Genomic DNA, 16,320 nt, shown 5'->3' with positions numbered 1-16,320 from the left:
TACCATCTACAAGATGCACTGGAGGAACTCACGAAGGCTCCTTATACAGCACCCTCCAAACCAACAGCTGCTACCATCTAGAAGGACAAATGGCAGTAGATACATGGGAACACTACCATCTAGAAACTCCCCTCCAAGCCAATCACCATCCTGACTTAGAAATATATCACCATTCTTTCATTGTTGCTGGGTCAAAATCCTGGAACTCCCTTCCCAACAGCATTCCGGGTGTACCCACACCACAGGAACTGCAGTCGTCCAAGGAGGCAACTCACCACCATCTTCTCAAGGGCAATTAGGAATAAATGCTGGCCTAGCTAGCGACGCCCACATCCCACAAATGAAAAAACCCGATAGTTTTAGTGAGAATTCAAGTTCCTTTGCTTCCCTAACATATTTCAAGATCCTAAAAAGAATATGGACCCCAAAGAAGGGTCTGTGTTCATGGAAGCTGTTCAGCAATAACCATTATTATATATCTATTTTAATGAGCATGGGAACAGGGAGGGCAAGTTCAAAAGGCTCATGGGATAGGGGGCCTAAAGAGGTTTTCAAACACAAATTACTTTCCTTCTGTACATAATCCCGTCTGGCTGATTTTTTTGGAAATAGTTTGTAGTACATTAACAGAAAATTTCATTAACGTGACAAATTGCAATGTATGATTCTCTAAGGGCAAATTGACCCCATGTTCAACTAACATCGACATGGGACCTTGCTCCACTTTGGCTTTCAACATTCTGGTTTGAATAGATGTAGAACACCCCAGGGCACTTCACAGGAACATTATCAGACAAAATTTGACACTGGGCTAATCATATATGTGGATGGAATGCCAAAAACTTAATTAAATTAATTAGTTTTAAGGATTAAAAAGCAAAAAAATTGTTGGAAAAACTCAGCATGTCAGGTAGCATTCCAGATCTTATGGGCTAGGCTGCTGAAGATATGACCATTAATGGTGGAGGGATGGAAATCGGTGCCAGAACTGGAGAATGCCAAGATCCCAAAAGGTTGTAGGGCCAGAGGTGGTTATGGAAATAGAGAAAGGCAAGCATTAGAGGGATTTGAACACAAGGACAAAAATTTTAAAATCAAGACACTGATGAATCGGGGGCTAATAGAGGTCAGCAAGATCAAGGGAGCAGTTTTGTCTGAGCTCAAGATTACAGAGGTTGGAAAGTGGAGGTCAACTGAGGAACACTGGAATAGTCGAGTCTTGAGGTAACAAAGGCATGATGGAGACTTTCTGCAGCAGATGAGCTGAGGCAGGGCAAAGACAGGTGATATTAGAGAAGTGGAAGTAGCGCTCGTTGTGCTGGAAAGTATAAAGCATTTAATGAAATAGTTCTTAAAAATGAATCACTCAGCACTCAATCCATCAGTGAAAACTAAGTTGGTCCAAATCCATTTTCTGATTCCTCTAAGGGAAACAAAATATGCTAAATACAAACAAAATCACAAAGCAAATTTGGGAAAAAGAAACATAGGTAGCAGAGCTCAGCAATATTTAAGTGCGATGACAACTAACATTCTGATCTCAAACAGAGTTTCTTTAATAGGTCAGTAGGGAAATCAAGGAATAGGGAAAAAGAAAACATTGAATATGGGCAGATAAGTGGAAAAAAAGAGAAACATTTGGATGTATCTACCGACCACAGTGAAAACAATATTTAATGTGAAGCTGTTGTCCGAGGATGGAGCTGCAGCATGTTTCATTCCAAGCCAACATTGAAGAGAAATTTAACACTCAGCTGGGTTTAATACAAGTATGTGAACTCATCCAAGTTGGGCATAAAGGATACATCCAAGTTTTTTTTAAATAGCGAGGAGCTGGGGCCAGCAGAAGTTCAAAAAGACACCAGATCCGTCAAATGTAGCAGTCAGGTACAAAAAAAAATAAACACAAAGGCTAAAGGAATGTTAGCCTTAATATCTATGAGGCTAGAATGCACAAGGGAGGAATTTTAGTATCAAGTTATACACCCTGCAGCACTGTGTACATCTCTGAGCACCGCACCTTAAAAAAAAACTTTATTGGTCTTGGAAGAAGAGCAGTGCAAGTTCTCCAGAATGTTACCAGAACTTTGTGGGTTACATTATGAGGAGTAATTACATGCAATGTATAAAGTTAAAGAGTTATTTGATTGAGCTTTTTTAAAATTTTGAAAGGAATTAGCGAAATAGTTAGTGCTACAAATGCAAGGCTTTATAAGGTGGTTATGATTTAAAGTGGTTCCTTTAACTTAAGTTAAAACAGGGTGTCCTGAAGAGGGGGTGGTAATCAGCCCGAAATCTGCCCAGGGACAGACCCATATGATTTGGTTGCCATGGGGACAAAGGCCTAAGTCAGAATTCATTAGGCCCTCTAGCCTTCATCCCCTCACACCCACCCATTCCCATGCCCCGTCAATGCAAACATATAGCCCCAACCCATCCACAGCCCCAACTCCCGGGTCCCTTCCATGGAAACTCATGTCTCCATGCTGCCCTCATGCCAACTCATGCCCACACATGCCACCTCCATAGCCACTCACCCAGTATCCACTATTGGAAGACCTCAGGAGCCATGTGGAGGTGAAAAAAGTAAACTTCAAACAATCTAGTAGATTTCTCAGTATCAACATTTGATACAGAAAAAATAAACTCTCATTCATAAAACCCAAAGATTTTAAATTCCTTCAACTGTTCGATTGGTTATAAAATTAAATAAACTTCTATTTGGTAACCAAAAAGAAATCCAATCCTTTAATAGACTCTTTAAACTGTCAATCAAAGAGAAAACTCAGTCCCCTTCCCACTGAGATAAGTATTTTGTAGCTTTTCAAACTCAGCCAAGCATTCATAATGACATCAGCTATAATACAGCCCTTGGGAAATCTTGACTATGAACTCTACTGAAACTATGAGTTTAACACTCTGAGTCTACACTACAGGAACAGATGGTAATAATTTTTCTAACCTACACCAGATGGCCTGTCAATTGAAGTAGCCCTGCAGCCAGTGCTTTTTTTTAAAGCTCTCATGACGCTTCAGCCTGATTTTTAATGCTTTTTAAAGGGCTGGGAATTTAAATAACTTCAGGTCATGACACTTAAATAGACATTATCTGCCCTTCCAAGAGCATTTACATCACTCAATAAATTCATAACTCCCACACTGTGGGTTAAGGCACTGGAACATGGAAAATGCAATCTGTTTGAACTCAGCACTAATTTCAAATGATCCGGCTGAGTTCAGGTTTCCCACCTTGTGATCCACGCCCCACTCCTTTCCCCCTGCTGGCAAAAAGTGGATCTGTCAGATATACAGGTGGGACTTCTGCATTTGGGCGGCCTGCCATTTTTGGCCCGACTCCCTGAAAATCTAGCACTCAGAGATGTTGGAGAGACAGAGAGACAAAGATGCTACTGGGAGAAGCAGAGCGGAAAATAAACTGTTGTGTTAGCCCAAGCAGAATGCTGGTTGGAAATGGTTCTTTGTTCAAAAAGACAGAACTTATGGAAATTTAGGAACCAAGGAATCACCAGAAGGTGCCTTGCTATTGGACAATTGAGTGAAGCAACTTTCAAAAGGACACTGGCAGACTCATCCCAAAATGGCTAGGCAAAGGTAGACTGTTGGAATGCCAGGGGAGATTTGGACTTCATCTACAGGCTACACGTATGCTGAGAGCCTAGCATAACGTATAAATGTGGTGTGGGGCTTTCAATTGTGTTAATTACTTAATGAGGAAAATACCTTTTCTGCAGTTTAGTATATTAGTTGCCTCCTAAATAATGTTTAGTTGGTCTGACAGCATCTGTGGAGAGAAAGACAGAGTTAACATTTCGAGTCCATCAGATTCTTCTTCATTCTGAAGAGTTATACGGACTCGAAACGGTAACTCTGTCTTTCTCTCTATAGATGCTGTCAGACCTGTTGAGTTTTTCCAGCAATTTTTGTTTTTTCTTTCAGATTTCCAGCATCTGTAGTATTTTGTTTTTATCTTAATGTTTAGTTGCTGTTGATTTTAGCTTGTTTGTTATGGCAAAAGATGTAAAACGTGAGATCTTTTCATGTAAAATCCTTCTGTCGATCGCTGGGAAATTCATATCTCTTTGCAAAAGTTATTGCTCTTTATGAGGAGCGTAACAATAGCAAGAAAGGCTCTCTGCTACAGAGGGAGTCTAGGACAAGGAAACAATCTTAAAGTCAGAGCCAGGCTATTCAAGAGAGAATTTAGGAAACATTTCTTTGTACAAAGGGTGCAACTCTCTCCCACCAAAGGCATTAGGTACTAGCTTAATTAATAATTTTAAATCTCATATTAACAGTTTTTTTTTGCTAGCCAATAGCATTAGAAAATATACGGCCAATGCAGGTGGACCAGACATCATCTCACTGAGTGGCAGAACAGGCTGGAGTGGCCAAATGACCCACTCTTATTCCTACGTTCTGCCTTGCAACTGAAAGATACATGGCCAGCAGTTCAAAGTGGAGGTCAGGCAACACTGCCTGCCCCTTTGAGTCCTACATCCTGCCTTATACAATAGTCATTTGGGCCTGAATATGATGAGCAACCCATGCACTAAAACAAGCAAAATGCTGCTTAGTATCTGAATCTGATGGCTATAAATTGAGAGAAGGGAAGGTGCAACGAGACCTGGGGTCCTCGTACACCAGTTGCTGAAGGTAAGCATGCAGGTGCAGCAGGTGGTAAAGAAGGCAAATGGTATGTTGGCCTTCATAGCCAGAGGATTCGAGTACAGGAGCAGGGATGTCTTGCTGCAATTATACAGGGACTTGGTGAGGCCACACCTGGAATACTGAATGCAGCTTTGGTCTCCTTATCTGAGGAACGATGTACCTGCTATAGAGGGAGTGCAGCGAAGGTTTACCAGGCTAATTCCTGGGATGGCGGGACTGGCATATAAGAAGAGATTGAGTCGGTTAGGATTATAGTCGCTGGAGTTCAGAGGAATGGCGGGGGGGGGGGGGAGCGGGGAGGAAGAGATCTCATGGAAACCTATTACATTCTAACAAGACTAGACAGGGTAGATGCAGGAAGAATGTTCCTGATGGTGGGGGAGTCCAGAACCAGGGGTCACAGTCTGACGATACGGGGTAGACCATTTAGGACTGAGATGAGGAGAAACTTCTTCACCCAGAGAGAGTGCAGAAAGTAGTTGAGGCCAAAACATTGTATGTTTTCAAGAAAGAGTTACATATAGCTCTCGGGGTAAAAGGGATCAAAGGATATGGGGAGAAAGCAGGAGCAGGCTGTTGAGTTGGATGATCAGCCATGGTCATAATGAATGGCGGAGCAGGCTCGAAAGGCCAAATGGCCTACTCCTGCTTCTAGTTTCTATGTTTCTATGAATCAGGACCCTGATTTTAAAACTCTGGTCTGCCAAGTTCTCAGTGTAACGGGGCCTTAAAAATTACAGCTGGAGGTCACTCAATAAAAGAGAAGAAATTTGAGGGTTTTATTTTGGGTTGGCCCAGGAGGAGAATTGTTCTCTTTGGGCCCACTGACAATCCTTCGGCCAGCTGTCGCCCGAATCACCAGATAAGACCTGCCAGTCAGCTTGGCACAGGGGCTGACCAATTTCCTGTCCTCCCACAACTGATGAGCTGCAGCAAGGCATTTGTTTGGACCCTGCTGGTCACAGGCAGCACTTAAATAAATCTGGATCTAAATTTGAACCCATCTCAGGCACGAGTTGAATTTCACACCCAATGATACAGTTCAGCCCTTCAACAGTGGTTTTGCAATGATTTGTAAAGTACTTTGTGCAATTTTACATACCTTAACATCAAAAAAGAATCGATTCAAATAAAGGGCGACCATGATGATCTGGGGACTAATAGGCCTTTTATACATATGTAAAAAGCAAGCGGGTAGCCAGGGAAAGGGTAGGCCCACTCAGGGACAGAGGTGGGAATCTGTGTGTGGAGCCAGAAGAAATGGGAGAGATACTAAATGAATACTTCTCATCAGTATTCATCAAAGAGAAGGACTTAGCAGTCGATTTGTCTAGGGAAGAGTGTGTAGATAGCCTGGATCATGTTGAGATCAAAAAAGAGGTGTTAGGCGTCTTGAAGAATATTAAGGTGGATAACTCCTCAGGGTCAGATGGGATCTGAGGGAGGCAAGGGAGGAGATTACTGGGGCCTTGACAGAAATCTTTGTATCCTCACTGGCTACGGGTGAGGTCCCAGAGGACTGAAGAATGGCCAATGTTGTTCCATTGTTTAAGAAGGGTAGCAGGGATAATCCAGGAAATTACAGGCCAGTGAGCCTTACATCAGTGGTAGGGAAATTATTGGAGAAGATTTTTCGTGACAAGATTTACTACCATTTGGAAGCAAATGGGTGTATTAGTGAGAAGCAGCATGGTTTTGTGAAGGGAAGGTCGAATCTCACTAACTTGATCGAGTTTTTCGACGAAGTGACAAAGATAATCAACGATGGAAGGGCAGTGGATGTTATCTACATGGATTTCAGTAAGGCCTTTGACAGGGTCCCTCATGGCAGACTGGTACGGAAGGTAAAGTCGCAAAGGATCAGAGGTGAGCTGGCAAGATGGATACAGAATTGGCTTGGTTATAGAAGACAAAGGGTAGCAGTTGGAAGGCTGCTTTTCTGAATGGAGAGCTGTGACTAGTGGAGTTCCGCAGCGATCAGTGCTGGGACCTTTGCTGTTTGTAGTATACATAAATGATTTGGAGGAAAATATAACTGGGCTAATTAGTAAGTTTGCAGACGACACTAAGGTTGGAGGAGTTGCAGATAGTGAATAGGATTGTCAAAGGATACAACGGAATATAGATCGGTTGGAGACTTGGGCGGAGAAATGGGAGATGGAGTTTAATCCGGACAAATGCGAGGTAATGCATTTTGGAAGGTCTAATAAAGGCAGGAATTATACAGTAAATGGCAGAACCATTAAGTGCATCGACGGGCAGAGGGATCTGGGTGTACAGGTCCACAAGTCACTGAAAGTGGCAACGCAGGTGGATAAGGTAGTCAGGAAGGCATATCACATGCTTGCCTTCATTGGCAGGGGTATTGAGTATAAAAGATGGGAAGTCATGCTGCAGCTGTATAGAACCTTGGTTAGGCCACACTTGGAATATTGCGTGCAAATCTGGTCGCCACATTACCAGAAGGATATGGAGGCATTAGAGAGGGTGCAGAGTAGGTTTACCAGGATGCTGCCTGGTCTGGAGGTTACTAGCTATGAGGAGAGGTTGGAGAAACGCAGATTGTTCTCACTAAAGTGATGGAGATTGAGGGGCGACTTGATAGAAGTTTACAAAATTATGAGTGGCATGGACCAAGTAGATAGTCAGACGCTTTTTCCCAGGGTGGAAGAGTCAATTACTAGGGGACATCAATTTAAGATGAGAGGAGAAAACTATAGAAGAGATTTGCGGGGCAAGACTTTTACGTAGAGGGTAGTGAGTGTCTGGAATTCGCTGCCAGAGGTGGTGGTGGAATCAGGTACAGTAGTGGTGTTTAAGAGGCAGCTTGACAAATACATGAACAGGATGGGAATAGAGGGATATGGACCCCGGATGTGCAAAATGTTTTAGTTGACGGGCAATATGATCGGCACAGGCTTGGAGGGCCGAAGGGCCTGTTCCTGTGCTGTACTTTTCTTTGTTCTTTGGTCATTGCAGAGCTCTTAAGAACTGACCTCATTTTCATTGAAAATCGGAGGTACAGTTCAAACTAAGATGCACAAACAAGAACATTAGCTAACATGGACCACAATAATAAAAGGACATATATACAAAAGTATCTTGAGCAAGACCAGAAAGTATTTTCTTCACATAGATTTATAGAACAAATTTCTAGAAAGGTTATTTTCATTACAAAAACAGAATTACCTGGAAAAACTCAGCAGGTCTGGCAGCATCGGCGGAGAAGAAAAGAGTTGACGTTTCGAGTCCTCATGACCCTTCAACAGAACTAGGTGAATCCAAGGAAGGGGTGAAATATAAGCTGGTTTAAGGGTGGTGGTGGTGGTGGTGGTGGTGGTGGTGGTGGTGGTGGTGGTGGTGGTGGTGGGGGGGGGGGGGGGGGGGGGGGGGGGGGGGGTGTGGTTGTAGGGACAAGCAAGCAGTGATAGAAGCTGATCATCAAAAGATGTCACAGACAACAGAACAAAAGAACACATAGGTGTTGAAGTTGGTGATATTATCTAAACGAATGTGTTAGTTAAGAATGGATGGTAGGGCACTCAAGGTATAGCTCGAGTGGGGGTGGGGGGGCATAAAAGATTTAAAAATATTTAAAAATAAAGGAAATAGGTGGGAAAAGAAAAATCTATATAATTTATTGGAAAAAACAAAAGGATGGGGGAAGAAACAGAAAGGGGGTGGGAATGGAGGAGGGAGTTCAAGACCTAAAGTTGTTGAATTCAATATTCAGTCCAGAAGGCTGTAAAGTGCCTAGTCGGAAGATGAAGTGTTGTTCCTCCAGTTTGCATTGGGCTTCACTGGAACAATGCAGCAAGCCAAGGACAGACATGTGGGCAAGAGAGCAGGGTGGAGTGTTAAAATGGCAAGCGACAGGGAGATTTGGGTCATTCTTGCGGACAGACCGCATGTGTTCTGCAAAGCGGTCGCCCAGTTTACGTTTGGTCTCTCCAGTGTAGGGGAGACCACATTGGGAGCAACGAATGCAGTAGACTAAGTTGGGGGAAATGCAAGTGAAATGCTGTTTCACTTGAAAGGAGTGTTTGGGCCCTTGGACGGTGAGGAGAGAGGAAGTGAAGGGGCAGGTGTTACATCTTTTGCGTGGGCATGGGGTGGTGCCATAGGTGGGGGTTGAGGAGTAGGGGGTGATGGAGGTGTGGCCCAGGGTGTCCCAGAGGGAACGATCCCTACGGAATGCTGACAGGGGGGGTGAAGGGAAGATGTGTTTGGTGCTGGCATCATGCTGGAGTTGGCAGAAATGGTGGAGGATGATCCTTTGAATGCGGAGGCTGGTGGGGTGATAAGAGAGGACAAGGGGGACCCTATCATGTTTCTGGGAGGGAGGAGAAGGCGTGAGGGCGGATGCGCGGGAGATGGGCCGGACACGGTTGAGGGCCCTGTCAACGACCATGGGTGGAAAACCTCGGTTAAGGAAGAAGGAGGACATGTCAGAGGAACTGTTTTTGAAGGTAGCATCATCGGAACAGATGCGACGGAGGCGAAGGAACTGAGAGAATGGGATGGAGTCCTTACAGGAAGCGGGGTGTAAGGAGCTGTTATTTTCATTATTCAATTGTTGAAAAATATGGTTAAATATTGGCTTAAGGATGGAAATGAAAGTTGTAAAGATAGACATGAAATATTAAGCACTCTTGGTATCAAGGCTTCTAATGTATTTTGGAACTAAGGATAAGTCCCTGTGGAATGCAACTAGTCAGAGTTATGCATAAATTGCAGAGCTTAATATTCTACAGCTTGCCTCAGTCTCCCTACAATCAGAGAGAATACAGAATTTTTAACTTTCCCTGTGGTTGGTTGACTAACACTATTGATTGCACTTTAATATATATGTGGATATTTTTATTTCTTTTGGAGAGGGAAAGCTTATCTGACTGAGTCAGTAGTGAGATACATGGGAAAGAGTCAAGAATGGGGAAAATCATATTCAGTTACAAAGGGGATGAGCTTGATCAGCCAAGTGGCCTTATCACATACTTAAATACTGTGAGTCAACCCATGCTGCACATATACCCTTCTTAGACTGATTCAGTAGCTACTCTGGCAGAAACCTAGAGAAAAGGTGCCAGGACTACCTTCCTCATCTAAAGAAAGCTTTTGGATGCAGATAAGCTTTCCCTCTCCCTTCAAAAGAAATAAAAATATCCATATATATGTAAAAGTGCAATCAATAGCTGAATAATCCAAAGACTGATTTTCCTTTTAGTGCACATGAATGTTGGCACATTCAGCACAGATTCACCAGTATAGAATGGGTCCAAATTTAGACATGTACTCTGCACCTCCTAATTACTGATTCAGAAGTGGCTCTTCCAGAGGGGCCTCGAAACAAATGCATTTCAGATTTGCACATCAAAGCAACATGTTCACTGTAGTGATGACAATATGATCCAAAAAGGACCATATTTCACTGCTGAAAGAAAAGAAACCTAGTATAATTACGGACCAACAGAATGTGCACACATTAAGAGTTTTACCAAGGTAGCAATTTTTTAGGAATCGAGAATTCTGCTTTAAAGTTTAATCATGTCATTATGTTAGAATACAGTAAAATCTTATTTTACTTTCTTTAAGAATAAATATGCTTGACTTAAACTTCAAAAGTATTTAGTGAACCATGCCAACAGGAATCAATGATCAGAGCTTTAATGAAATGAAATACTCTTGAGTTTTAAAATGTTCTGATTGCAACTGCATTAACTATAGTATTTCACTTAAGACCATAAGATATAGGAGTAGAAATTAGGCCATTTGGCCCATCGAGTCTGCTCCCATGGCTGATAAGTTTCTCAATCCCATTCTCCCGCCTTCTCCCCGTAACCTTTGATCTTCTTACCAATCAAGAACCTATCTATCTCGGTCTTAAATTCTTAAATTCTTAAAAGTCTTAAATTTATACATGAATGACCTGGCCTCCACAGCCTTCTGTGGCAATTAATTCCATAGATTCGCCACTCTCTGGCTAAAGAAGTTTCTCCTCAGCTCTGTTGTAAAAGGTCTTCCCTTTACTCTGAGGCTGTGCCCTTGGGTCCTAGTCTTGTAATTGAACACTGCATTGGCCATGCCTTATTTATTTGATTAAATCTGTTAAAGTAAACAGTGCAAAGACTCTCCCTTACCACCCTAACAACATGGCTCAGCTCCAACTTCAAAAGTAAACAACCTACTACAGTAGCATTGCATTTCCATTTCTCAAAGCAGCCTAATTTGGAGCATATATATGAGAATAGTGAATTGGTAACAAACAAAGGCAGTCCTGTGTTCCAATGTCCATGTAATCAACACTGTCAAAACTAACTTCACATAGGACTCTTAGAACTAGCAGGGATGAGTCCTGCATCCATTAATGTGTAGTTATATATACCCCAATCTCAGAGTTGAAAGGACCTTTCACATCTCTAAGTGCTTCATAATCATTAATTTACATTGGAAGTACAGTCCCTGTTGTAATGGAGCTGTAGTCAATTTGTACACAGCAAGGTTGGAACCCATAAGGAAATCATCAATTAATCTTTTATGCCTAGCTTACAGAGCAGATGGGGGCATCACTTTAATATCATATCTAAAAGATGGTGCACCATTCCCTCGGTTGAGCAATGCAGAGCACAAAATCTTGGCTGACAAGCTCTGGGCTGCAGCTTGAACCCATCACATTTGACCTCGGTCGCTGTCTAAGAACTTTCTGCTATAGTGCACCGAGGGGCTGGCAATTGTTTAGAGCCCCTCGGGCTGTACAGCTCACAATGAATGTATGCATTGAATACTAATTGTATTATAATTGTATTGAAACACCTCAGAGTGCAAAATGATGTATGATTGATAACTCCAATACCATTGCACTGTCTGATTGCCTGTAATGACCATATTGAAGTGATTGTAATATTCATTGATTGTATTGAAGCACCTCGTGATCCATGTGTAAAGGTTGAAGCTGATTGCACTTTTTGTGATGGTGATTTAGAAATGTTATACAATGTTCTTCCAGATATTTTATGAATGAAGTATTTTTTCCCCCAAAAAAAGACCTCGGAGACAAGAGTAAAATTTGTTAACTCTCCGATTTACGCCCACTAAATTTAGTTGTATAAACTTAAACTATTACATTCACAATATTGCTTCAACCCAACAATTAGAAAAGTAGAGTACTCCAATACGCCTGTGAATCTCCTCTCCTGAAGAAGATAATTTGACTATAGTTTGACCCCTTTCGCCAGTATATGTATAAAGTCCAGACAATTAGGCCAAGCCAGGATTTTCAGGCCCTGATGGGGGCAAGCACAAAGGCAGGCAGGTGTGAAAATTTACCTTGCTATTCTTTCCCGAGCCATTTTTTGGGAGGTGGAATGGGGGTCAGTGGAGTTACCCTCTTGCCAGTGGAAAATGACCAATTAAGAGTCTTTCACCAGTTATGAAGACATATGATCAGAGGTCAACTGGACATTTTCCAATCAGCCTTCAGTATCTTCCCTGCTGCCCCCCCCCCCCCCCCCCCCGCCCCTCCCCCCCCCCCCCCCCCCCCCCCCCCCCCCCCCCCCCCCCCCCCCCCCCCCCCCCCCCCCCCCCCCCCCCCCCCCCCCCCCCCCCCCCCCCCCCCCCCCCCCCCCCCCCACCCCCACCACCCAACCCTCCACCCTGAGGTGTAAAGGACTAGGCCAGCTGCTTGAAGGCAGTCTCCTGACAGGCAGCCAGCGCTCTCCTGACCACAGCTGCACATCACCCTCAGGGAGGCTCCATAAAGGTGGCCCAGCAGTTGGGTGCTTTCAAATTTAATAGTTTAAAAAAGGTGACGAGAGGGCACCTCAAAATTGGAGACGTCCTCACGTTTTACCTGAACTGTAAGCTGCTGCTCTCATGTTTCACGGATCCATCCACTGTCCAGCTACAAATTGGCCAATTCAGGGAAAATCACCATTGGGCAAGTGTCCTCCAGCAGAGTAACCCCCATTTGACCCCAGTGTCAGGTCCCAGACTCAAAGGGCAAAACCCTGCCCTTCATGTCAACAGACAATTTGGCAGCCAATCCAGATTCTGACTTACCCAGCAATCATGCATATACAATCTTTCCATGGATATGATGGATATGATCAGAAGTGGGGAACTTGGCAAACTTGCTCCCTTCCTTATTCTAGGACACCAAAATTGATCTTAGCGAAAATGGTACAGGGGTGTTTTTTGCTTCAAAAATATTCATAAATGCATTGGCCTTTAAGAAGTCAATATAGATCAACTGTTAACTGCCTAAACACATATTTGCTGCTTTTAAATAATTGATTTTCACAAGACACTCGAGAAAGAAACCTTTAATTAAATTATGCACGGACGTTTTTTGGAGAAATGGGAGCCTTGCAAGGCGTTCAGACAGTGTTACAGTATTCTCACCACCAATGAGAGCGACAAATCTCCTCTGCAGTCGAGGCGCGCGAGACTGATGAATGAGTGTTTGGGCATGGGCGACCAAGCCAATAATGCAGGGTGGGGGAAACAATCCCGTACATGCCAAAAAAAAAGGATGCTGGTACAACGCATCCGGAACATGCAGGCAGGAGCCTGGGATGATTCTTCCACCTAAACCATTTAGCCGAGGTCCATTAGGAAGTTGGCTGAATAAGTTTAGTTGGCATTTAAGATCTGAATGGGATAAGGCGACCACGAGTGACCGACCTTCACGCCAATACTCGGCGGCAACCCCTCCCCTGTACATTGACGCATTAACTCCAAACCGCAATGACTCGGTGTGGAGCACGTACACTGCTCTTCCGAGTCACAGCATCTTCAAACCAACGGCTGTTAAAAAAAAAATACCCAAAATGGGAATCATCCAAACTCACAAAACACACACCAGCGGGATTTTTTTTTTAGAAAAAACATCACGTACGACCAAAGTTTCTTCGAAAAAAAAATTCCAACCAGCCCAGTAACTTCTGCCTATAAAAAAAAGATGCTGGCTAACGGAAAGGATTCATATACCTGGCTGCAATGCTCTTTTTTTAAAAAAAACAAAAATGTCGAAAGGCATTTTATTTTTTAAAATAAAAATCCAGCAAAATGGGAGAATTTTCAGGCTGATTTACCAAAACAAAAAGTCGATGTAAAAGACTACAAAATCGAAAGTAACGCAATGCGGTCCGGAGCATGCAAGATGCGGAAACTCAGCTCTCTTTTATATTCACCGGATTTGGTTTTAAAAGATTATAAACATTTTTTTTAAAATTGTATATATAAAACATTTCCGAGCCCAATGATGTTTCCTGCCGGGCTGGGAAAAGCCAGACGGCTGTCTCACACACCTCACCTACAATGCCTCTATATATATTTTTTTACCTTGTGCATCCCCTCCGCTGGTCAGGACGCCGATGGCTTTACCGCTTCCCGAGAGATTCTCCAAGAATTTTTTGTCGGTCTGCGACACGTCTTCACAGGAGGAGTCCATCCTTGCATTTATTTTGAAATGACAAAATAAAACTTGAAAATGGAAATGTTTCAGTTTTGTTTTCAAAGTGCCTGGGACGGGTGAAAGGTGGTATACCTGTAGGACAGGGGTTGTGTGTGTTCAGAGCCCAGATGTTGTTGTTACTGCCGCTGCTGCTAAGACTGGTTCTCACGCTCCACTATCCGCTTCAGCCCACACCTCTCAACCTAACCTTGTCAGCCTGCCCATTGTGCCGTCAGGCGCGCGGAGCGTGACAGCCGTGCTAAGCCTATGGGTGAGCAGCCGTTCCCCGAGGTGCACCAACCAAGAGGCGCCGCAGGACAAGAGTGGGCGGGCTGAGAGCGCTTTCCAGGTTAGGATGCGTCCCAGTAGGGCTCAGCTTTTGTCCTTCTCTGGTTGTTCTCTCCAGGCGGTGTGTGATTTCGGCTCAGTGCACGGAGGGGACCATTGTGCTGCTGAGGTGCAAACTGAACTGATTCAATAGGGAAGGTCTGGGTGGTATATCCACCCCAAGCTGCTTTCTCTTTTGTCAATGAATTTCTCAAAGCCCAGGAGAGGGGTTTTACTGCTATGGTAACAATATATTTACGTTCTGGGTTCCGAGGCACTTCACAGAGTTATAAACAAAATGACAATGAGCCGCATAAGGAAACATCAGGGTAGATGACTAAAAGCTTGGTCAAAGAAGTAAGGGGTATCTTAAAGGAGGGGACTGAGGGAGAAAGCAGAGAGGTTTGTGGAGGGAATTCCAGAGCTTACGGTCCAGGCAACTGAAGGCATGACCACTGATGGCGAAGTAATTAAAATCTGGGGTCATTAAGAGGACAGAATTAGAGAAATGCAGTGGGGCTGAAGGAAATGAAGTAGGGAGACTCAATATCTTGGAGGGATTTGAAAGTAAGGATGACAGTTTTTAAAAGGAGGCATTGTCTAACTGGAAACCAGTGTAGCACAGGAGTGAAGGATAAATTAAATTTTGTGTGAACTAGGACACGGGGAACAGATGAGCTCAAGTTTACAGAGGGCAGAATGTGGCAGGTCTTCCAGGAGTGTGCTGGAATATTGAAGTCTAAAGGTAACAGAGGCATGGATAAGGGTTTCGGCAGTAAATGAATTGGGCCAGGGGCAGAGTTGGCTGATGTTAAAGAGGTAGAAATAGGCGGTCTAGGTGATGCCAGTGATATCTAGTCAGAATCACAGCTCAGTGTCAAACATGACACCAAGGTTATGAACCATCTGTTTAACCCTCAGACAATTGCCAAGGAGAGAGAGATAGAGTCAAGGGCTAGGAAGCAAAGCTTCTGGTGGGGACCAAAGACAATTGCTTTGGTCCTTCCAACACTTAGTTTTAGTAAAATTTTGCTTATCCAGTACTAGCAAACAGCCTGGTAATTCAGAGACACTGGACAGGTCAAGAGAGTTGATTGTGAGGTGGAGCTGTGTGTCATCAGCATTTATGTGGAAACTGACAGTTGTGTTGCCAGGGGACAGTACATAGATGAGAAATAGGAGGGGGTCAAGAATAGATCCTCAGGATGGATTCCACAGGAAACTGTGCAGAAGAGGGAAGAAAAGCCAATGCAGGTGATTCTCTGGCTATGATGGGATAGATAAGAATGGAACTAGGTGAGTGCAGTCCCTCCCAGCAGGAAGATGGTGAAGAGGCCCTGGAAGAATAGGTGTAATCAACTTTGTCAAAGGCCATTGAAACAAACTGACAGTTAAACTGTAAGAAAAAAACCATGGCCCTGCATCTTGCATAACCCTATGGTACTTTTCTTTCAAGTCCAAAATTGGCCGGAGTTGCAATCTTATAACCCCCACTCAAACACCCATTCTTTAAGTGTCGCACCTGACATGAGTGTCCACAATGTATTTGGTTAGGGAGAGCAATAGAACAAGACTTAATGCTGTCCACCACATGTTTTCCAATAAGGTTCACAGAATAATAATTGGAAAGGGGAACCATGCAAGATCGCTTCCACCTCAATAAATCAAGCTTGTGACTTTCCTGATCTCTGTGTCCCAGTGATATAGCTGGTGGTGCATTTATCCACAGAGCCATCCATATGTTTAATGCCTAGTTGCACTACAAGCATTACAACAGCACCACACATTTTTAAACACATCATCCAATGATTCCTGCTTGAACTGTGCACATGGGGGCCTTGAACGAGGATATT

At 43.6% G+C, this 16,320-nt stretch overlaps 1 protein-coding gene across 6 annotated transcripts in view; it reads right to left on the bottom strand.

The window, feature by feature from the left end:
• pfkpa (phosphofructokinase, platelet a) overlaps nucleotides 1-14,373 on the bottom strand; it is a 127,971-nt gene extending 113,598 nt beyond the window's left edge. For 3 of the 6 annotated variants that reach the window (XR_005942559.1, XR_005942560.1, XM_041183336.1), the window contains exon 1: nucleotides 14,029-14,361. Coding sequence is in view for 4 of the 6 variants with exons in the window: in XM_041183336.1 (XP_041039270.1) it covers nucleotides 14,029-14,137 (109 nt within the window). In the remaining 2 variants the exon portion in view is untranslated. Of the gene's footprint in view, nucleotides 1-14,028 lie in introns of all 6 variants that reach the window. The other 3 variants (XM_041183333.1, XM_041183332.1, XM_041183334.1) reach the window with 3 other exon arrangements.
• Nucleotides 14,374-16,320: the final 1,947 nt, after the last annotated feature.

The sequence above is a fragment of the Carcharodon carcharias genome, chromosome 3 (assembly GCF_017639515.1).
Source record: "Carcharodon carcharias isolate sCarCar2 chromosome 3, sCarCar2.pri, whole genome shotgun sequence".
Taxonomy (NCBI): domain Eukaryota; kingdom Metazoa; phylum Chordata; class Chondrichthyes; order Lamniformes; family Lamnidae; genus Carcharodon; species Carcharodon carcharias.
The sequence above is the reverse complement of the archived record's forward strand: the minus strand, read 5'-3'. Positions and strand labels throughout refer to the sequence as shown.